Genomic DNA, 23,678 nt, shown 5'->3' with positions numbered 1-23,678 from the left:
GAAATTTCATGGAAGCATGGAGATGTTTACACAGTAAAAAATAATACAATTACATAATTCCGGTATTAAGGGCAACCAAACAGTAAAAGTTACATCTACTCAATATTCCCAGCTATTTTCTCCACTTAATGTCTCAATGAGTAAAAAAGCCCAGTTCTACTATCTTTAAAGATAATCATATTTTGGGGTTTTGGTAACTAGTTATTATATTCACCAAATCCCATTAATTTTCTTTCCATTCATCATTTCATTTTAGTATCTAGATACTAAGAATATGTTTTGACTCTACAGACCTGATCTGTACAATATAGTAGTCACTGGCCACATATGGTTACTGAGCACTTGAAATATGGCTAATCCAAATTGAAATAAGCTGAAAGTATAAAATACAAACTGAATTTCAAAGGCTTAATATGAAATAAGGACTGCAGATGAAGCTTGGTAGTAGAGTGTCCACTTAACATGCACAAGGCCCTGGGTTCAATCCCTAGCACAACACCAAAAAAAAAAAAAAAAAAAAAAAGAAGAAAAGAAAGAAGACGACAATTCAATAATTTTTACACGGATCATATGTTAAAATAATACTTTATATCTATTGAGTAAAAATATTAATTTTACCTATTTTTACTCCCTGTAATGTGACTACTAGAAAATTTTAAATTACACATGTGGCTTACATATTGCTATTAGACAGCACTGCTACAAACGATAGAAGTATACATTTACTGAAAACTCTATTTTACTCTAATGGAAATAAAAATGGATAAAAATGGAAATGATCATTGAAAACACAAAGAAATCAATCAAAGAAGCATGAAACCTTTCCATTTCCTTTTCTATGCTATAATGTGAATCAAGGAAGTCACTTAAGAAATTCTTTCTAAATGAGTTCCGATACAAAAATTTTCGCACAAAAGCAAAAATATATCTAAATCTTCATTATAAAAAGCCTCCTAGCCAGGCACAGTGGCACACTGTGCAACTTGGAAGGCTGAGACAGGAGAATCCCAAGTTTGAGGACAGTCTCAGCAACACAGAATATCTCAAAATGAAAAACAAAAAGAGCTGGGGGATGTATGTAGCCCAGGGGTAAAGTGCCCTTGGTTCAATCCTGAGCATAAAACAAACAAACAAAAACCTTTCTAAAATAACTGGTCTATCATTTCACACTTAATTCATATAACTGAAAGAAAAGTGGCAACTTAGAATTTCAAAAAAGAGAAAACAATCTAATGAACTGGCATGACTAAAGAAAAAAATGTTTAACTCCTTAACATATTAGGATCAAAATGGATGTTAAATTAAAATTATTAAAAATGATTAATGGCTGGGCAAACGTCTATAGTCCCAGTTCCTTGGGAGGCAGCTAAGGCAGGAAGGTTGCTTGAGTACTCAAGTTCAAGACTAGCTTGAGCAACATAGCAAAATCCTGTCTCAAAAGATTAAATTCTTAATTAAAATACTTGGTATCTCTTGCCCCAGTTCCTAAAAAAAAGATGTCCAAATAGAAACTTTTTAATTCCATGAGTTATATATTACTTCTCCTAGTAATTGTGATGCTAGGAGTATTTTGATTAAAATACTTTACAGGAAGCACATCTGCAACAGATAGACCACATTATCTAATACTTACCTCATCAAATGGGAAAAAATCACTCCTTTGGAATAACCTCATCCAAATAGTGCCATAATTTTTTTAATGAGATCATAATTATTTTACGAGCACTACCAGGATTGTCTGCCTTTAACCTAAAGCCCTGATACTGTAGTCCAGATTTATCTGCCCCCATCTGGTTAATAGAAGATCCCCAAGAAAACATTCAAAGTCAAATGGCCCACAGGAGAATACAATGCTTCATCTGACATAAACCAATTATTTCAACCAAGTACCAAAACTACAGTAATGTAGGGAACAAATTTTTATCAGTAAAATTTACAGAGCTAAGTTCTGATAACATGTTAACTCTGTATAATACATACCTTATGCTTTTTATATAGCAAAACATTACTTTATACTTCTGGATGAAAATCATTCTAAATGTGTTATGCAATTTTCTTTTTTACTACTGATAGGTCTATGGAAGATAATTCTTAATCATCATGATGATGATCAACTAATATATTGCAAAGTATACAGGATCCAAGGAATATGGAGTATTTCTGCCATCAGAAAAAATAAAACATCAACCTAAACCGTTTCAGTTTTTTTTTTTTTTTAAATGTCTGGTTTACTACTTCTATCTTTCCCTCTGTTGTCATTTTCTGCAACTTTCAATCCTAGTTTTATTTTGGTTCTCTGTTTTTGGTATTTAGTCTTGTTTCCATATTTAGTTACCTGGTTTACTTTTTCTAGCAGTGATTTTTACCCCTTGTGACACAGACTCTTGGCAATAATACAAAACTCACTTTTCCAAAACAAAAATATAATATTCACAAAGTTCTGTATATAATTCCTGACCTCCCTGAAGCTTTCATATACCCCAAGTTAAAAAACTTCTTCATAAGGTACTTCTTTAATCCCTGACTATTCTTATGATCAGTTACCTATATAAAGTCCACATTGATTTTCTAACACCAAGTATGAGAATTCACAGCAGCTCTAGTTTCTAACTGACTGCTATTCATTTCCATACAAATGTGCTACCAAATAAAACTTCATTGAAAAGTTATCATCATCTTCCACAAACCAATTCCTTTCCTTGATTTCTCTATTTGCCATTAGCCTAAAATCTCTTATTTGGCTACACAGAACACAAGATTTTCTGTTCTAGAATGCTTCCCTGTCATTCCTTCTTCTTCATTTCCCACCACTGCCCTAATAATTAGTCTGTTTTTTTTTTAAGAGAGAGAATTTTTTTAAGATTTATTTTTTAGTTTTTGGTGGACACAACAACATCTTTATTTTATTTTATGTGGTGCTGAGGATCAAACCCAGCGCCCCGCGCATGCCAGGTGAGCACACTACCGCTTGAGCCACATCCCCAGTCCAATAATTAGTCTCTGTAGTGCCATTTTTATCCTCCAGCGATCCACTGTAAATGCTGGCACCAGAGTTCCTTAAATAGCACTTTCAATCACATTCTTCCTTCAATCAAAAGTTTGTGATTGTCCTCTACTGTTTAAGGAATAAGTTCTAAATTCCATAGTTTCATTTGTTATTTCTCTTTTTGAACTTCCCGTTTGTTACTCTACCCACTGTAATCTAGTTTAGTTGTTCTCTCTTGATAAAACTTCTATTCAGTAACAATATCAAGACCCCATTAACAATATCAAGACCCAATGACAAGATCTTCTCTTTTATTCAGCTTTTACCTTCTATGATTCTTAACACTATCAACCACTTAAACTTACTTCCCTTAGTGTTTCGAGCCTGAGGAAATTTTAATTCCATGCTTTATTAATACAAAAACATTAGTGAAAAGTATACAAGTACTAGTGTACTTTAACATTTAAAGTGAATCTAACTCCTTTAAATCAATTTCATTTCATTATCATTTTTTTTCACTCAGCAATTAGCCCTGTCCATTGAATCCATACCCATTTTCATTAAGACCAATTCTTTTTTTAATATTTATTTATTTTTTAGTTGTAGTTGGACACAATACCTTTATTTATTTATTTTTATGTGGTGCTGAGGATTGAACCCAGGGCCTCGCATGTGATAGATGAGCACTCTACCACTGAGCCACAACCTCAGCCCCAGGACCAATTCTTAACAGGAAAATATTTTTAAATGAGTTTAAATTTATTGATTAGAAGTTTTGTTGTTTGTTTCATTTCACAACTGACCCATTAGAACTTCTGCATCTGAATTTTTTTTTTACATTATTTCTACTATATCTAATTTTCCCTGTTCAAATTTTTTGCACATCTAAATTTGATCAGGAGGGTGACATTTCTGTCAATGTTTAATCTATTATAAATTTTACCATGTCGGGCTGGGGCTGGGGCTGGGGCTGGGGCTGGGGCTGGGGCTGGGGCTGGGGCTGAGTGGTAGAGTACTTGCCTAGCACATGTGAGGCCCTGGGTTCAATCCTCAGCACCACATAAAAATAAATGAAATAAAGGTACTGTGTCCAACTAAAAAATAAATACTTTTAATAAAATTTTTACCATGTCAGTTTTTGCTCTTGTATAAATTTGGTTCTATCATTAGCAGTTCGTGTAATTAGCTGAGCACACTGATAATTGAATAATGTTAATATTAATTCTAAAAATAGCTTTTATTGAGCACTTATTATGTGCCAAGCATTGTTCTAGAACATCAATTCAAGTACTTAAGAATCAACAGCAGCCCTCTATTATAATTACCTCTGTTACACACAGAAAGGTTAAATAACTAGTCTAAGGACATAAAGCCAATGAATGGCAGAATTCACATCAAAAGGACAAGGTAAAAAAGATGCCTCTTGGACTATACATGGTCTGAAGTCAGCCATCACGGTTTCAATTTTCTATTCTGCACAAAACGTTTTGTAACACGTTTTATTGTTTATGACTAATAAATAACACTGGTGATAGCAGCTAACATACAGAGTACTTACTATGTGCTAGGCACATGCTAAGGACTTTATATTCTCATTTAACCTTAACTACAACTACCACTTTACTAATAAGGAAAGTAATAAGACTCAAAAAGGTTAAACAGTAATTGACAGTGCTGTTAACTGAGAACATGAATTACAAAGCCCATGTTCCTAACCTAACCATGTATTAAATAAAAATACACATCCTTCTAAGGATTAGTGGTATAATAAGAAATCTAAGCTTGTTTTTTTTAAAAAAACTAAGCACTTAGGTCTCATATAATGTCCTTGTAATAAAATATTCCTCAGAGATATTTCATATTGAAATTAATAACTTGGACATATTTATATATAATTTGTTTTACCAAATGACAACTGCTATAATCATGATAACTAATATCAAATGGCCATATATTTTAAAAAGTCTATAAGTAGCAGGCGCAGTGGCACAAACCTATAGTCCTATCTACTTGGAAGGCTAAGGCAGGAGGATCTCAAGTTGGAGGCCAATCTAACAAACTTAACGAGACCCTGCCTCAAAAATAAAAATTTTAAAAAGATCTGAAAATGTAAATCAGCAGTAGAATACTTGTCCATCATGCATAATTATGTCCCTGGGTTTAGTCCCCAATATTGTCAAAAATTAAGACAAAAAAACAAACAAAACAAAAAGTGGAATCCCCTACACTTACATCAACTTCTGCCAACACATCTCTTCGTGTTTCTGGGATAACAGCAATCCCATCCCAATCCAGTGCAACTGACAGAAGGGTAAATTCTGGTCTGCTTTTCAATTTCATGCACTTTTCTGGTGTTGCAAAAGTTACAAAGGTGAAGGGAAGTTACAAAGTCCTTAGTAGTCTTTTTTTGCTTGTGTTTTAAAGAAAATTCTCAGATTTAATGTCTGAAGGATACAAGATTAATATAGTGAAAAGGAAACATTTGTATCTAGGAAAGTTTCTTTGGACAAATTGAGTATTCCTTGAACTTCCCATAAATTGAGTAACCCTTATCTGAAAAGCTTAGGTATTTCAAATTTCAGAGTCTTTCAGATTTGAGAATTTTTGCAGACTCCACAGTAAAAAAAAAAAAATTCAGACTTCAGAATATTTTGGATTTCACATTTTTAAATTAAGGATGCTCAACCAGTATTACTAAATGACTAAATCCAAATGAAAAAGAACTGTCTATAAAACATACCAAATATTGCCTGATTTATTTACACATTACATTCCTAGCTAATATCAAAACATAACATTTATATAATACACCCTTTTACAGGAATCCAAACATTTCATAGAACTCTGTATTCTTTTCTTCTGTAATATTTATCAGAACTCTAATTAAAAAGTTGTACAATTGAGGCTGGGGATGTGGCTCAAGCGGTAGCGCGCTCGCCTGGCATGCGTGTGGCCCAGGTTCGATCCTCAGCACCACATACAAAGATATTGCGTCTGCCGATAACTAAAAAATAAATATAAAAATTCTCATTCTCTCTCTCTCTCTTTAAAAAATAGTAGTACAATTAATTTTTAAAAGGTATACATACTACATAGTATCTAAGCAATGCCAGGGACAGTTTGTATTACTCCAAATAGTGCTTTTCATAGTAGGTAAGCAAATGATATTTTTTGAATAGACTAGTAAGTCAGATTTTGGTTTACAACAACAAAAACCCTATATGATTTACATTGGGTAAGAGTAAGTAAGAGCTAAACTAGTTTTTATTCTGATGTCCATTTAGCAACTTTGGCCCACTTTTTAAAAAATGGCATGCTATGCTATGTTTTTAATGAAAAACAGTAAGTACATCTGTACATCACATCCAAAAGCATTTTGGAAAAAGACATCATTATATAAAAGTAAAGTACTCCAGAATATGTTTCTGTTGCATGAAATCACAGCAGAAAAATATAAAATAAAACTATATTTTGCTTTCCCTCAACAAAAGACCCCCCAAAAGATGTTCATAATCTTTGCTACCACATATTCTAAATAGCATTTTTAACAATGAAGCAATACAGATGTAACTATTTAAAGATTTGCTACAAATTAGATTTGCATTTATTTAGAAATTTATCATTTTTATATAATTTGCTCCCAACATCTGCAAATTATATATATCTTTTAGGATGAAAGTTTATTTCTGAAGGGAGGGAAAGAAGAGGTACAAGGGAACGAAATGGACCCAATTATATTGCGTGCATGTACAAATATGTAAAAATGAATTCCACTATTACGCACTAATTTTTTTTTTAAAAAAAGTATTTCTCTGGTTGTTAATGAAGAACATGTTAAAAAAAACCCATCATTCCCATTAAAGTGATTCCTCATTTGTTATTAAGGCTTAAAGGAAAATAAGATTATGCATAAATATAAAGCATTTAATCTTTAGACTAAATTTAGGTCAAAATTATTTTTGGTTTTTTAAAAAAGTCCAGATTTATAGAGATACTGACAAAAAGCTCAATAGTTTACCTGGAGGCTAGGCTTGTAACTTAGTGATAAGCATAAGCTCAATCCACAACAACAAAAAGTTTACCAAATTGAATGTGCAAGTCATCTATCTATCTTGGAGTTTTAAAAAGACTTTTATCATCTACCTTTCATACTCTTAAAGAAAAAAAAAACACTAGGTAAATGAGGTATGGGGCAGTTCCTCAGTACTGCTGAGCAAATAAGTTTCTCCAAATAAATTATCTGGAAGAATTCCCAACTTCCAATGACAGGTATTTTTATTAACATTTATTCATGTGTTTAATCGAGGTAAGATGAGTTTATAAACCTCACATCAAATCCACTGTTCTTAGAAGCACTATATAATTCCTGCAAATTCTCTTTAGAATTATAAAAAAGAGAGGAAAGGTCAGAAGAAAACTTCTCTTGCTCCCCTTAAGTATTTCCTGGTAAAGATTTCAAAAAGCAGTTATTTCAGCAATTAGCAGATAGCTGCTAAATTCTTCCTTGTTTACGTTGATCTGAGCCCAGAGCAACTGGACAAAATTGCTTAATCAGGATACTTGAATGATATGCAGCCATGTGTAGGGCACAAAGCTTTTAAACAGATCAAGCTACACTCAAAGACAGTTGGTCTCACTGGGAAAAGTTCAACATGAAGACATCTGTGCCCCACGACACTTAAAAGAAAAAAGATCAGATAAGTAATTGCATGAACTATGATCGGAGCAATGTTACTTCTAAGAGTTCTGCAAAAACAGACATGGAACATGTAAAATATCTAAATGTACACTTTAATCTTCATGCTAAGCTTAATCTTATGATTCATTTTATATATGTGTGTGTGTGTATAAAATATATATTTTTTTTGGTATCAGGGAATGAACTCAGGGATACTCGACCACAGACCCACATCCCCAGCCCTATTTTGCATTTTATTTAGAGATGTCTCACTGAGTTGCTCAGCTTTTGCTGAGGCTGGCTTTGAATTCATGATCCTCTTGTCTCAAGCTCCTGAGCCACTGGGATTACAGGCATGTGTCATTTAATATTTATTTAGTATACTCGTTCAATAATAATATTAACTCAACCCATGTGTGTGGGCGAGGGATTGAATTTAGGAGTGCTTAACTTCTGAGTTCTACCTTTAGCCCTTTCATTTTTTGAGACATGACCTTGCCAAGTTGCCCAGGGAAGCCTTAAATTTGTGATCCTCCTTCTACAGTCTCTGGAGAAAGTGGGATTACAGGTGTGCACCACGGTGCCTGGCTCTAACTTTTTTTTTTTTTTTTTTGGTACTAAAAAATGAACCCGGGGGCATTTAACCACTGAGTCACATTCCCAGCCCTTTTTACTCAGAGACAGGGTCTTGCTAATTTGCTCAGAGCTTTGTTAAGTTGCTGAGGCTGGCTTTGAACTCATGATCCTCCTGCTGGGATTACAGGTATGTGCCACTGCACACGGATTCATTTTTCTTTAATATTTATTTATTTATTTAGTTGCAGTTGGATACAATACCTTTATTTTATTTATTTTCATGTGGTGCTGAGGATTGAACCCAGGACCTCGCACATGCTAGACAAGTGCTCTACTGCTGCACAACCCCAGTGCCTGGCTTTTTTTTGTAAAACCAACAATATCAGGTTAAAACTGTCCAAGGACTAGTGTAAAATAAAAACAATGGCCTTTAAAAGTAATAATTCTACAACTGTACATTGCAGAAACATTTTTTTCAAAGAATGTCAATGCCCAAAATGAGTTAAAAATAAACCTTATCTTTCAAAAACTGCTACTCAAAAGTTTAATATATTATTATAAAATAACTATGGCATATCACTATATCAAAAGCATCAAAACAATTAAAAGTGATGTGAAATACTGAAGTTACTAAAGTCCATGAACTCTGAGTGATAAAGGATCTACAGTGAGCAAGCAGGAGGTTGGGGGGATGTCTTTTTTTTTTTTTTTTTTTTAAGGAAAACTAGCTAATAAATATAGAAGAAACGAAAGAATATGAAAATCTCCATTTGGGACATTCAATACATAATAACTGATTCAATACAACCATCAATGAATGCTGAAATCATTAGGTAAAATGTGGATGGATCCAATGAGAGTGAATTCTGCATCTATGGATCCAACCAACCAAGGATTGGGGGGGAAATGTGCATCTGAACGGTACATGTATGAATCTTTTTTCTTGTCATTCCTCTCTTAATAATACAGTATAACAACCATTTTAATAGCATTTACATTGTATTAGTCATTATAAATAATCTAGAGATGATTTAAGATACACAGGAGGTATGCATAGGTTCCATGCAAATAATATGCTATTTTATATAAGAAACTTAAGCCTCCATATATTTAGGTGTGCATAAGGGTTCCTAGAACCAATTCCCCCAAAGATATCAAGGTACAACTGTATTTATTTGGTACAAAAGTACTTTCAATAGACTACTCAGTAGTTGTAAAGATGAACCACACCTTTACAAAGGAGGGTCTAAGATAATCAAATCTGGCTTGGTAATAATATTCATCATCATTTATAGCTGGCACAATTTATGTGTTTCCTGACTTAAAACAAAATGAAGTTCACAATACTATCATCTAAATATTTAACTGAATCTAATCTGTAAGAAATACAATGACACTAGGAGGAAGGAATCAGACAAATTCAGAATATGAGATAAAGCAACTAGGCTTCATCTGTAAAAATTTAAGTGTCATTGCGGACACTGGTTATTGTTTAATTAGTATGGACAGAGATTTATCAATTTTATTGATCATTTCAAAGAACCAACTTCTGGTTTCATGGATTTTTCTTGTGTCCTTTTCAATTTGATTTTTAGTATTACTGGTAACTTTGCTTGCTTCTGATTAAATTAGCTCTTAAATGTCTAGTTTTTAAGGTAAAAACTTAGATGACTGGTTCAAGACTTATTCCCTTTCCTAATACAATCAATCAATATTATAAAATTGCTAGGACGCACTGCTTTGGATGGATCTAAATGCTCTTTCACAGTAGAGGAGAGTCACTCTCAGTTATCAAGCTATATACATTTCCAATAACCAAACAGCAATGTGATTGGCCTGTCATTCCTAACCTTACAACTAAGACCACCTCACTTCCATGTATAGGCTTGTATTCACTGGATTTCCAAAATCAACTACTTTTGTTTGGATCTTGAATGTCCCTTAGAAAAAGGACCATGTGTTGAAGGACTGGATCTCAATCCGTAGTACTATTGGAAGGCAATAGAAACTTTAGTGGGGCCTTGTAGGAATACTGGAACACTGACCCTTCCTATCTTTTTGTTTCCTGGCTGCCATGAGGTGAACAGGGCCTCTTCTGCCATGCAATCCAGTCATGATGTCTAGTATCAGAAAGATGAATAATGTACCAACCTTATTCCTAAATAGGGGAACATAAAGAATTCTATGTCAGCTCTACTCTGGCACATTACTAAGAGCCGGCCTATTCAAATATTATATCCCAAAATCATATAAAATCATGGCTGTGGGTAATAGCCCCATATTTACCACTTGCCCTAGATGTTCTCTCCCATTAGTCCACTGAACTCCTGATACTCCAAATCCTTGTCTCCTCTATCTCTTAATCTTCTTGCTGTGGGATTACAGCTCTGTTAGAACTCACTTCTCTAGTTGCCACTTCTGACCTAATCTGCTTTACTTCATATTGCATCCCCCCCCTCCCTTTAGTCTCAAAGTAAACCAAAACTCTGATTAACACAGCCCATATTCGGCCCTGAGGGAGTCTCCTATCCTCCCAGTCTCCTTCCACAAGCCAGATTACTTGCTTCTAGTCCTACCCCAACTATCACCAAAGGGTTCCTGTACTAGAATTTTATGTGCTTGCATAAGGATGTATTCTATTGCAATCAAAAGATTAAATGTGATATCTTTGCATCTTTTCCTTTATTTCTTTAGCCTTTTTTGGGTAATATGTTGAGGAAAAATTCAAATAACCATTTAAAAATTAACAATTAAATGGCATTAAGTACATTCAAAATGTTGTAAGGAGCTGGGGTTGTAGCTCAGTGGTAGAGCACTTGCCTAGCACATGTGAGGCACTGGGTTTGATCCTCAGCACCACATAATAAATAAATAAATTAAATAAAGGTGTTAGGTCCATCTACAACTAAACATATTTTTAAAAAATGTTGTGTAACTCTATTCACAATAGCTAAAATATGGAACCAACCTAGATGCCCTTCAGTAGATGAATGGATAAAGAAAACATGTGGAATTCAGCATTAAAAGAGAATTATAAAACCATGGTATTTGCAGGTAAATGGATGGAGCTGGAGAATATAATGCTAAGTGAAACTAGCCAATCCCCCAAAAACCAAATGCCGAATGATTTATCTGATTTAAGGATGCTGATTCATAATATACTGCGGGGGTGGGAAGGATGGGAGGATTAAATGAACTCTAGGTAGGGCAAAAGGGAAAGGGTGAGGGAGCAGAAGGGAGGGGGCACAGTGGTAGGAAAGACGGTGGAATGCAATGGTTATCATTACCCTAAGTACATGTATGAAGACATGAAGAATATGACTCTACTTTGTGTACAACCAGAGGTATGAAAAATTGGGCTCTATATGTGTAATATGAATTGTAATGCATTCTGTTGTCATATATAACAAATTAAAATTTTTTTAAAAAATGTGTGCAACCACCAACTCTATCTGGTTTCAAATCATTCCCATCACTCACAGTGAAATCCTTTACCTATTTAAGCAGCTTCTCACCGACCCCAATCTACTAGTAATTACCAACTTGTATTCTGTTCTATATGGATTTATCAACCCTGAATACTTCCTACAGCATAATCACATAATATATGACTTCTGTATCTGGCTTCTTTCACTTAATTTAAGGTTTTGGAAACTCATTCACATTATAGCAAGTATTACAACTTTATTCCTTTTTATAGTTGAATAATATTCTTCTGTATGTATATATGATAATTTGCTTATTCATTCATCCATTAATGGACTTCTGACTTGTCTACTTGTTTTTTATAAATAATACTGCTCCAAATGTGTGTACACATATTTGTTTGAGTACCAGCAATTCATTCTTTTGGGTACACAACGAGAAACTGAATTGCTAGCACATAAATGATTTTTTTAATTACTCTATTTTGTCTCTACTACTTTCTACTTATCTACATATCTTTTCTTCACAAGAATTTTTAGTTGGTTTCCCTAGGGTTTATAAGAATACATTTTGCTGTTCCCCAAATACCCTAAACTTATTCCTTGATCAACACCTATACACACAGCCATGTTTTCTGTATGGAAGCTGAGAAATTCATATTGTCAAATGCTTTTCTTCTTTATATCATTTAGTCTTTGGTCAAATGTTACTTCCTCAGGGAAGCACACCATAACTGTCCTACCTACAATAGCACCCATACATACTACCTTGCTCCTGATTTCTTTTTTGTCAAAGCCTTTATCACCATTGAAATCATATTAATTTGTTTAAATGTGTCTTTTACACCAGAACACTCTATGCAATAGCAGGCTTCGTTTTCCTTGGTTATTATTATCCCCTCCGCACTTAAATATTTTGCCCATTGATTTTCAAATGAATAGATTAATATTTACTCCATTATAAGATGTCCACATCTTATAAGACTGAGCAAAATACAAAATGTTTACACAAAATGAACTTGATATCTTAACAATAAATTAACAAATAAAATGGCAGTCAAGATTGTTTTCGTTCTCATGACCATTCAATTGGCTTCTGCTTGTATTTGGAGAAAAAAAGGGGGGGCTATCATAAAATCTGGGTCAAAAAGTAACTCATTTAAATGTACATTTGGTATGGTCTTTGCATTGAAAGAACTTTCAATTTTAAGTAAGATCTGAATAATAATGAAATACTACCTCATATCTACTAAGAAGGCTATTATTAAGAACAAAAACAAAATACCAAGAGTTGAGAAGGATGTGGAGATTGGAACCTTTTTGACATTGCTAATGACAATGTAAAATGGTACAGCCATGGTAGAAAACAGTTTGGTGTTTCCTCAAAAACTTAAACATGGTATTATATATATGATCTAGTAAACCCATATCTAGGTATATACACAAAAGAATTAAAAGCAGGCACTCAGATAGTTATACACCAATATTCATAACAGCATTTTGTCAATAGCTAAAAAGTAGAAACAATATGATGACCAACAAATGAATGAACAAAATTGCTATATACATACAATGGAACATTACTCAGACATAAAAATAATAAATTTTTTATATATGCTACAACATATAGAAAATATTAATGTTAATCAAAATAAGCTAGACACAAAAGGGCAAATATTGCATAATTCCACTCATTTAAGTTATACAGATTGAGTATATTCACAGAGATAGAAAGCAGAATAGAGATTATCAGGTACTAGGAAAAAGAGGAATTATTATTTAATGGGTATAGAGCTTATTTGGAGTGATTTCAAGGTCTAGAAATAGCGGTTACCAATACTGTAAATGTGCTAATGCCACTGAATTATAAACTTAAATGATAATTTTATGTTGTATATGTTTGTCACAATTTAAAAAATCATCCAAAAGAAAAGAAAATAGTAAATGGATATGCTAAAGTAAAAGAAAAAGACATACAAGTCTCACATTTTATATGTGTATTTTAAGAAAAGGTAAAACTTTGGTGATAGAAGACAGGTCACTGGGATTGGTGTTACTCTGTTATGACATGTACATACAGTGGCTTTTGAAGACACACAAAGGAAATTTTGATAGTTATGGAAATATTTTTTATTTTGATTGTGGTAGGGGTTATACAACCATACACATTTCAAACACATCAAATTATACTTAAACTTGATGAATTTCATAATATGTAAATTATGCTCTATTAAAGGTCATCTTAAAAACGAGAGACCTGAGATAGTCTAGACCTAAACATTTCTAATACAAAACAAAACTGCATTCTTGAGTGTCCAAGATTAAACAGAAAAATGACTAAAATTTAGTGCTGTATATGAAATCTAAAATTCTTTATATCATATAAAATGCTTCCATTTGTCAGTGGTGAGTGATGGTAGTAGACAGTTATATTTCAAACATACAGATTTGAAATATAACTGTCTACTACCATACAGATTTGAAATCCTTATTCTGGGAGTTTAAGAATTCATAAAGTTATACTGGAAGACTGTAATCAGAACATTTATCAATAGGTACTCATGGTACAGTCACTACTTTGTAAAGCAACTATTTCATTTGTCAAAATTCCAATGGATAAGATATTGTGTCTTGGGATCTTATATTCATTATGTCTTCTGAAGCCATTTATAATTTTGCATAGATTTCTTTTAAAATATTGAAAAATGACTTATGTATAATGTTCTTCTAAAAACTTCTTTACTGAAGCCTAAAAAAAAAATCCAAGGCTCCCCCTGTCTTTCCTACACTAGCCACAAGAATAGTGTGTAAATGATCACATAAGTTTTGGTATTCAAACTAGATACAACACTACAAATCATCTTCAAGCTACTTAGAATACTTAGGATTGTTTTGCTTCTAAGAAGACTGCACTTAGGATTTGAGTCTAAAGTCACAGCTACATTACATTATTACTGGTTCATTTCTGATTTCTTGTCAATTAAAATATCAACATCTTTGTTCCATAAGGCATTGGTAAAACACACCTTTGAATTTTAAACCTAATGGACAAGGCTATATATTTTGGGGAAACAATCTTTTATCTTCTCATTCTAAGTAGATATTAAACAGTTTTTGAATCTTGATTCATCATCTAACATATTAGTTCCATTTTTAAATAGTTCATGTATAAAAACTGCATGTGAAGATTTAAATACAAAATGCATCCTGTGTAAGTTTAAGACACAAAGATCTTTAAACATCAATAGTCTATTTCATTTGTTTATATGTGGTGCTGAGAATTAAACCCAGTCTCTCACACATGTGAGGCAATAGCTCTACCACTGAGCCCCAGCCCCAGCCCCAGTCCCAATAGTCTCTTAATATAATCCCCTATTAACACCAGCTACTTTTATTTTAATTTCTCTACCTTGACGAAAAACATAGTCATGAGAAAGTCCATCAAATAACTTGTAAAACTGTATTTGTGATCCAATTTTTATTTATTACAAGTATGATATTACTCTGTTATGACATGCGCATACAATGGCTTCTGAAGACAGATGTTCTAGAAATTTTTTCATGAAGCATCATCAAAGACCCTGGACACTTTTTTCAGATATTTAATCTTGATTATTTTCTGTAAGAAATGTATTTGTCCACCTTGATGCCTATAGTACCTTTTATTTTCTAAAACTCATTTAAAGATAATAATAACAGGGGCTGGGGTTGTGGGCTTAGTGGTGGAGCACTTGCCTAGCATGCATGAGACACTGTGTTCAATCCCCAGCAACATATAAACAAAATAAATAAACAAAATAAAGGTACTGTGTCCATCTACAACTAAAAAAAAAAAACATTTTTAAAAAAGATAAACATTCCACAAGTCATTTTAATATCTAAGATATGCAACTTAAAAATTGGAAATTTAACAAGGCTATCACTATTTTTGATTTACTCTGCACATTACTGCTTTATACTTCCATTTTATAGTTTACTTCCATTTAATTATCCTCTTAGTGAGGGAAAAAATGAAAACAATTTAGAAATCTAGTTCATCTTTATTTTGGCCCCATCAAGCAGGTCTATTTTGTCCTTCAAAAGGAACGCGAAGAGATTCCTTTCATTACACTTTGTAAAAGTCTCAGTACACTCTTGTAATTTTTGCTTGCTCAGTTAACTTTTTCATTATAAAACAACCTTATATTCTTTTTATACACATCTACCTATAAGGTTTCAATAACTGGAAACAAAGCAAAAAACTTAATTCATGATTCTAACATATTGAGACAGTAGTTTATGTTAAGTACAAGCATAATACTTATCTTTCGGGGCTGGGGATATAGCTCAGTTGGTAGAGTGCTTGACTTGCACGCACAAGACCCTGGGTTCAATCCCCAGCACCAAAGGAATAAAAATACTTTTCTTTCCTTCTAAACAAATGATATTGTACTGATAATTCATGTCAGTTTAATTCCCAACATGATTCAACAATTCTAGTTTCATGCTTTGATATTACTGACATTTTATATGAAGGCAGAACAAATAGCTGAGTTCTAGTTTTCTGAGTTATTATTTTGTCACTATTATTAGCCATCTTCAATAACATAATAGAAGAAACATGTGTTTATGGCTCTTTTAAACTATCAATTTTTTTCTGATTTCTATACCCAAATGAGGATGCTGTTTCTTCATTTTACTAAATAAAAGTAATGTCTAACTTTGTAGTCATTCCATTTGCCCTAGACTTGTAGAGTTCTAGTTTCTACTTGCCAAAAGAAAACTAAAATAAGAATACCTTTTCAAAGATAGAGAGTTGGCTTTTCTTTTGAATCTTCATATTTTTGATTAAGATAATTCTAATCTGAATCTTGGAATGAAAAATTGTTATCAAGAATCCTACGTTAGTTAACATGAATTTTAAAGGGTTACTTTTTTTCATCTTCACTACTTTTCTCCGTTTGAAAACATTCAGACATATACCTTAACTCATAATTCAATGTCTTGATGTAGGAAGTCCAGGCTACAGAATATCATAAAATCTAAACTAACACATTCTCAAAACTCGAAATAAGATAATTACATATATTCTGTATGTGACTAATACTACATTTGCTCAATGAATAAAATCTAGCTGCAGTCAGGATTACCTATGGTCAAACAGATTTATAAAACCTAAAAAGCAGATCTGAAATACACTGGTTATTTTTTATGATTTGAAATGTAAGGAAAGAAATTATTAACTATTTCTAACAAAACTGGGGGGAGGGGCTAGAACAAGGAGTCTTTAGGCCACAGTAAGACCCCAAATATTACAAAACATAAAATGGAATAATTTAAGACTTCAATTAAAATTTAAAAAATTATTTAAAACAAGAGCACAGAAGTTGTGCTTCAAAAATTTTTTTTTTTTGGTTTAAAGGGAAAGGGATGAGAAAGGCGATACAAGGCACTACCAGACTCCTTACCCATTGTTGTTGGTGCTGGAGCTTCCTGATGGTATTTTCAGCTTGCTCCAGCTTAGCACTGGCCTCATCACTCTGCTGTTTGATGGTGGCCAACTCCCGTTTTATGAGGTAGTTTTCCTCAGCCTCCTGGGCTCTTGTCACTTGTCCCTTAGGACATAATTTTTTTTTGTGTAAAGCAATTTAGGACAGATTCAAGAAAGACTGCCTTTGTGAGGTTTAGTTATTTACTTTCACATGTTAAAAAAAGAATCACCTCAGAACAGAACAGCCTAGTTAATTATTAACTAGCAGCTTATTATTGCTCCAGAAAATTTTTGGAAACTAAATAAAAAATTAATTGACAATCTTAAGAACAATTCTTTCAGTCAATAAAAATTCATGCAATATTACTGAGTTGTACATGCAGGACTAAAATTTTCAACAAATAGCAGTTAATTTCACAGAATCCACTGATTGCCATTTGTAATAAAGAATACTTTAAAAAATAAGGTTAGCTTTATAACGTGCAAAAGGTGCCTATTTGAGTGTACTAGATAAGTTATTAAAAATTAAATTTATACCCATATACCACCCAAAAAATTATTTCTAGGAAAATGCATGTAAAATTGCATGCATTAGAATATAAATTTCTGAGTTTAGGACTTTTCTTAGAAGTAGAGTTAGAGAAAATGCTTTAAAAAAAAACAAAACACACAAAAAAACTATACCTGTATCAATCTATCTGCCAAGGAAGCACTTTCCTACAAAAGGAAAAATTCAGATAGAAATATAAGAGAAACAAAATAAAAGTGATAAAATTAGGAATAAGAAGAAACAAAGGTACTCAAATTCCAACTGTTTTTCATTGTTAAATAAAAAGGACACCTAAAAATTTAAAGCTTTTTTTTTACCTGAATATGTTTTTATTCTTAAAAATACATCAAAACAAAGACTACAAAAAACCATGTGTTTCCAAGAAGAAAATGAACACAAATTCCAAGTGGTTTTTCATTACTTGGGTAAGTAAATATCTTCTCTTGAAAGCTTACCTTTTTACATTTTTAATTTTAATCATATTATCAAACTACATATATGAAAGGGAGAAGGAATTTGAGTAAGCAATTCTACCTATAAAGTGTGACAGCAATTCGTTCCATAGTAACATCCAAAGAAATAAAGTAAAGAAAATAAGACAAATGAAATCAATCAGCTCAATTTAATAAACACTAGTAATAATGAGCAAGTAAACTTTTTGGTTACAGAATTGAACTGGTACGTAAGTATTTATAGAATTCTAAGTGTTGACACATCTAGGTCATTTAAGCCAGTAAAAAAGTTACTTAATTCTCTAGAAATAAAATCCAAACTTAATAATTTCCTACAGCATCTTTATCACTCTTAAACGGTTTAACAAGATAAGAACGCTTTCTCTGAAAATGACTGACTCCAAAGACAAAAATTCACCTAGGAAATTGTCTTACTCTAAACCAGGTTTAGGGAATGGGGGAGGAGGAAAAAAACAATTGAGTCCAACATTCATGTGGCAACACCAAAAAGTAGAAATAGCCTCAAAGCAATTCTAATACAATGAGAGACATACAGAGAAGCTATATTTTACTTAACATAAAGTATCTGCAATTATTATACAATAGACAGACATGTAATAAACTTCCTATCCTTGTACACTGATATTTAATATAAAATCATCTTTTCTTTAAAAACGAAAGACAGGGGCTGGGGTTGTAGCTCAGTGGTAGAGCACTCACCTAGCAAGTGCGAGGCCCTGTGTTCCATCCTCAGCATCACATCAAAATAAATAAATAAAATAAAGGTATTTTAAAAAAAGAATTAAAAAAAAAAAGAAAAAGAAAGGGGGCTGGGGCTAGGGCTCAGTGGTAGAGCACTCGCCTAGCATGTGCAAGGTACTGGGTTCGATCCTCAGCACCACATAAAAATAAATTTTAAAAAATAAAGGTTTTGTGTCCAACTACTATATATATAACGACTGGGGTTGTCACTCAGTGGTAGAGGGCTTGCTTAGCACATGTGAGGCACCGGGTTCAATCCTCAGCACCACATAATAAACAAAGAAATAAATAAATAAAGGTCTTGTGTCCATCTACAACCAAAAAAAAAACTTTAAAAACAAGAAAGAAAGAAAAACACTGCAAATTATCCCTTTCCTAGTTTTTTATTTCTTAGATATTTATCTATAAACTTTCAGGAAGACTTTAAAGATACTTGACAATATAATAAGGAATATTTTTAAACCTAGTTACTCTTGCCTCTAGTTTTTTAAAGGGAGCAACAAAAAAAAATCTATGAATTCAAATGGTGTTTTTCTTTTAATAAAGCAAAATTCCTACACTATGCTTTGATTACTCCATTCATTCTTACAGTATCAGAAACACAACTACAAAAGGTTCATCAAAAGCACAATACAAAAATTATGCAAAATTTCCACATCTGCCAATTATTATGAAACAGAGAAGAGGCAATGAGTAGATATCAAAATAATTTTAACTAAAGTTTACACACAACTCTCTTTTACTGAAAATCAATATCAGAGTGAATTTTTATATAAAGAATACAAAGGGATAAGAATTTTAATCATTTTGACTAAATGTAAAAGTAATGTAAACATAAAGTAATCCTAGACCTTAAATGAATTATTGCCTCACTTGACAGTCCATGAGGAAGCCAGGACAACATTTGAATCATCTTTAAAAAGTTGTTATCAGAATGAATTCCCAATTAGATTCTAGACGAACGTATTTTTTAGAGGTTACATAGAAAGAAAACAAATGACATCAATATTAATCCAATAATTACCCAAGTTAAAACCTTAATATGAAAGGTCAGGAACTTGTACCCATCAATTTTTATTAATAACTAGCTACGTGGCTAAACAGTAAGCTAGGCAAGTTAACAGTCAATAACACAACTTAAGAGACACATGTGCCAAATTTTTTGAGAATTTCTTAAATATATGGAAAAATCCTAAAAGCATTCAACAGAAATTCATAATAGTTACTTACTTTTTCTAACGTTTCAATGCGCTGTTTTAAAAGTCTATTTTCTGTGCGTAACCTCTGCCAAAAAAGAAAAAAACAAAATTTTGCTTGCAAGCATTCTGGAGAGTAAACAAAATTCCTAAATCAAGTCCTGAAAACATGCCATCTTTTATAAATAAAAATAGTATAAGAAATGGTTACATTATCAGATGTCAGACCATTAAAGGCTCCCACTAAGAAATCTATGACAAAGGAATAATTATATTTTTCATTCCAGCTATACACTAAAGTATATAAATAATCCTTCTCTTTTCTATATTTAAAAGAACAAAGATAAATGTTTTAAATTACCCATTAGATGGAAAAATTTGTAACCTGCCTATCTCCTACAAAGCCTATTCACATAATTAGTATTTAAATGTCAGTTGAATTAATAAAAAACTTCAAATATGCATATTTATAGAATAGCAAACTATCACTTTAGATTAGACAAGTCTTCATTTATATTATAGATACAAGTTGCAAAATTCCTTACATTTGAAATTATAAAACAATTTATCATGAGTTATCATCTTCTTAAAAAAATTAGAAGTTCCAATTACAAGTACTGTTTCTACGTTTAAGAAAAACCAGATTTAAAAAAACAAAAACTAGGGCTGGGGATTTTAGCTCAATTGGTAGAGTGTTTGAGTCGCAAGCACAAGCCCCTGGGTTCAATCCCCTGTACCAAAGGAAAAAAAAAAAGAAAAAGGGAAGAAAAAAAGAAAAAAAAAACTATTTAATTGTTCAATGCTAGATTACCTAAAACTTGTCAAAATTAATTTCAGGTATTAAATACAAATCACCCTACATTTTAAAAAATCATCTTTTGTATATTCTACCAATATAATTTCTTATAAGTTCCCTATAAAAATTATTCCTTCAATTTCCAATTCTCTTTATGTTATCCTTTCATTTTGCCATCCCTGAAATTTCAAACCCCACTTACTTTCTATATCAATTTGTTCCAAAGCTCAATCCTATTTCTCAACTCTAATTTTTTCTAAAACTTCTTCCTTGGAAAATCATTTCAACAATTAAATATTCCATTTTGCCAGTAAAGACTTAAATATAATTTGTATAACAAATGGAGTCTTATTTCAGGAAATAAGAGACTATAAATTTTTATATCGTAAATAGATCACAAATTGGAATATTACAAAGATACTTTGCAAATTGTATTTTCTTGTTCTATATACTAAAACATAACTACATAATTTGAAATGGACATAATGTATGACCTCAGAATACAAATTAACAGCTATAAAAGTAAAAATTGTCCCAGATTTCCTGGTTGTTCCTTCCATGTGTAGCATAGTAGATTACATAAATCAGCCAATTATTATTATTAATACTGGGGTTTCTGTTTTGTTTTTGATAATGAGGATTAAATCCAGAGGCTCTCTATCACCCAAGCCACACCCCCAACTCTTTTTATTTTTTTGAAACAGGATCTCACTAAGTTACAGAGGCTGGCCTCAAATTTGTGATCTTCCTGCCTTAATCTCCCAACTCTCTGACACAACAGGCAAGTCTCTGGGACTACAGTTGTGCACCACCATGCCTGGATGTTTAAAAAGCCATTTGAAACCAAACAAGATTCTCATAAGGTTCAACAAAAGGTTCCCAAAAGGTTCAACATAAGGTTCAACAAAAGGAAACATTTTGTTTCTCCTGAAAGACTTAACTTTAAGTTTCAACTAGACAACTGAGTAAATAGTTATTTATGACAGAAGTGATACTAAAATAAATTTTTAAAATTTTTTTTAGTTGTAGAGGGACACATGCTATCTTTGTTTATTAATTTATTTTTTATGTGGTGCTGAGGATCTAACCAGTGCCTCAAACATGCTAGGCAAGCACTCTGTCACTGAGCTATAGCCCCAGCCCCTAAAATAAAATTTAAAGATTAAAATATTCACGGGAATTTCCTTCCCCTATCTCCTTTAAATCTTCTGAAATCTATTTTACTATAAATTAAAATCTAATTTAAACCTAACCAAAAGTTTTAAAATCACTTTTTCTTATTTAATGTTTTGACTGACTGACTGTAGTGCTAAAGTTTGAACCCAGGGCCTCATGTATACTATGCGAACACTTTTCACTGAGCTATAATCCCCAACTTCTAAAACCACTTTTAAATAAATCATTGCATCCCCTTTTGTGTGACATATACTCCATGAGGCATGAGTATTATTTTAGTTCTTTTATCTCTTTTTTAACAGTTTTTCTTTGGATGTCTCTTTTTATTGCTATGAAACTTTACAAGGAATTAAATTCAACTAGATTTGTTAAATATGTATTTTGTTGAGGAAAAAAATCACATCTTTAAATAAAATTATTTTTGTCTCTCTATTCATCTTTTTTAAAAAGTCTATGTGTAGGGCTGGGGCTGGGGGTCAGTGGGAGAGCGCTTGCCTCACACATGTGAAGCAATGGGTTCAATCGTCAGCACCAAGTAAAAAATAAATGAATTAATAAAGATATTGAGTCCATCTGCAGTTAAAAAACGTCTATGTGTAAAGTTTTTAAAGTTTCTTAGGGTGTATCATATTTTTCATTTAGGTTATACCTAGATATGCTATCTATTTCTATTTTAAATGGGACTTCTATTTCCAATGTATTTTTGAACCATTTATTGCAGATATATAGTAAGCTAGTGAGTAAATCTACTTGATTGAGTTATTATTAATATTTCTAGAATAGAGTGTTTTGTAAGATTTAAAATGAAAACTATTAAAAGAAAGATCACTAGATGTGCCTATATAAAAATACATATCTTGTACTTGAAGCAAAAAGCTTTTTTGACTTAGCAAACTAGAAAAGAAAAAAATGAGACTAAGAATAAGAACAAGAATTAATATTACTAAAGTAGTAGTGAGGGCTGGAGATGTGGCTCAAGCGGTAACGCGCTAGCCTGGCATGCGCGGGGCGCTGGGTTCGATCCACAGCACCACATAAAATAAAATAAAGATGTTAAAAAAAAAAAAAGTAGTAGTGAAATGGAAACTCAATGCTGAAAACAACACACCCTAGGAACATTCTTTAGGAAATTTACTTAGTACACATAAAAAGTCTTAAAAATACTAGTATCCCATAATTCAATAATACTAATTTTGACAACTAGCTATAGAAAAAATTAAGGAGTCAAAAAACCTTTATATACAAAGATGTATGAGTATTATTTTTGATAATGAATAGTGAAAAATAACCTAAATATCTCCAAACACAGGAATTTCAGTTTCAAATAACCTACTTTTTTTCTTGGGAGGTGGCCAGGAAGGGTAACAGGAATTGAACTCAAGGGTACTCAACCACTGAGCCACATCCCCAGCCCTGTTTTGTATTTCATTTAGAGACAGGGACTCACTGAGTTGCTTAGAGTCTCGCTTTTGCTGAGGTTGGCTTTGAACTCACAATCCTCCTGCCTCAGCCTCCTGAGCTGCTTCAAACAACTCACTCTTAAAAGATCATCTCCCATTCTTTCCAGCTTCTTCACATTATAAAGTAACTCAATTCCAATAATTCTCCTTT

At 32.4% G+C, this 23,678-nt stretch overlaps 1 protein-coding gene across 4 annotated transcripts in view; it reads right to left on the bottom strand.

Annotated features, from left to right (window-relative positions):
• The window catches only part of Evi5 (ecotropic viral integration site 5), a 213,554-nt gene that overhangs the window by 78,847 nt on the left and 111,029 nt on the right, over positions 1 to 23,678 (bottom strand). For 2 of the 4 annotated variants that reach the window (XM_076863519.1, XM_076863521.1), the window contains exons 11-12: positions 20,130 to 20,183; positions 17,820 to 17,852 (exon numbers count right to left, since the gene is read on the bottom strand). In XM_076863519.1, the coding sequence (XP_076719634.1) occupies positions 17,820 to 17,852; positions 20,130 to 20,183 (87 nt within the window). Of the gene's footprint in view, positions 1 to 17,112; positions 17,260 to 17,819; positions 17,853 to 20,129; positions 20,184 to 23,678 lie in introns of all 4 variants that reach the window. The other 2 variants (XM_076863518.1, XM_076863520.1) reach the window with 2 other exon arrangements.

The sequence above is a fragment of the Callospermophilus lateralis genome, chromosome 7, assembly GCF_048772815.1.
Source record: "Callospermophilus lateralis isolate mCalLat2 chromosome 7, mCalLat2.hap1, whole genome shotgun sequence".
NCBI classification, from domain to species: Eukaryota; Metazoa; Chordata; class Mammalia; order Rodentia; family Sciuridae; genus Callospermophilus; species Callospermophilus lateralis.
This window is presented reverse-complemented; position numbering and strand designations above follow the sequence as displayed.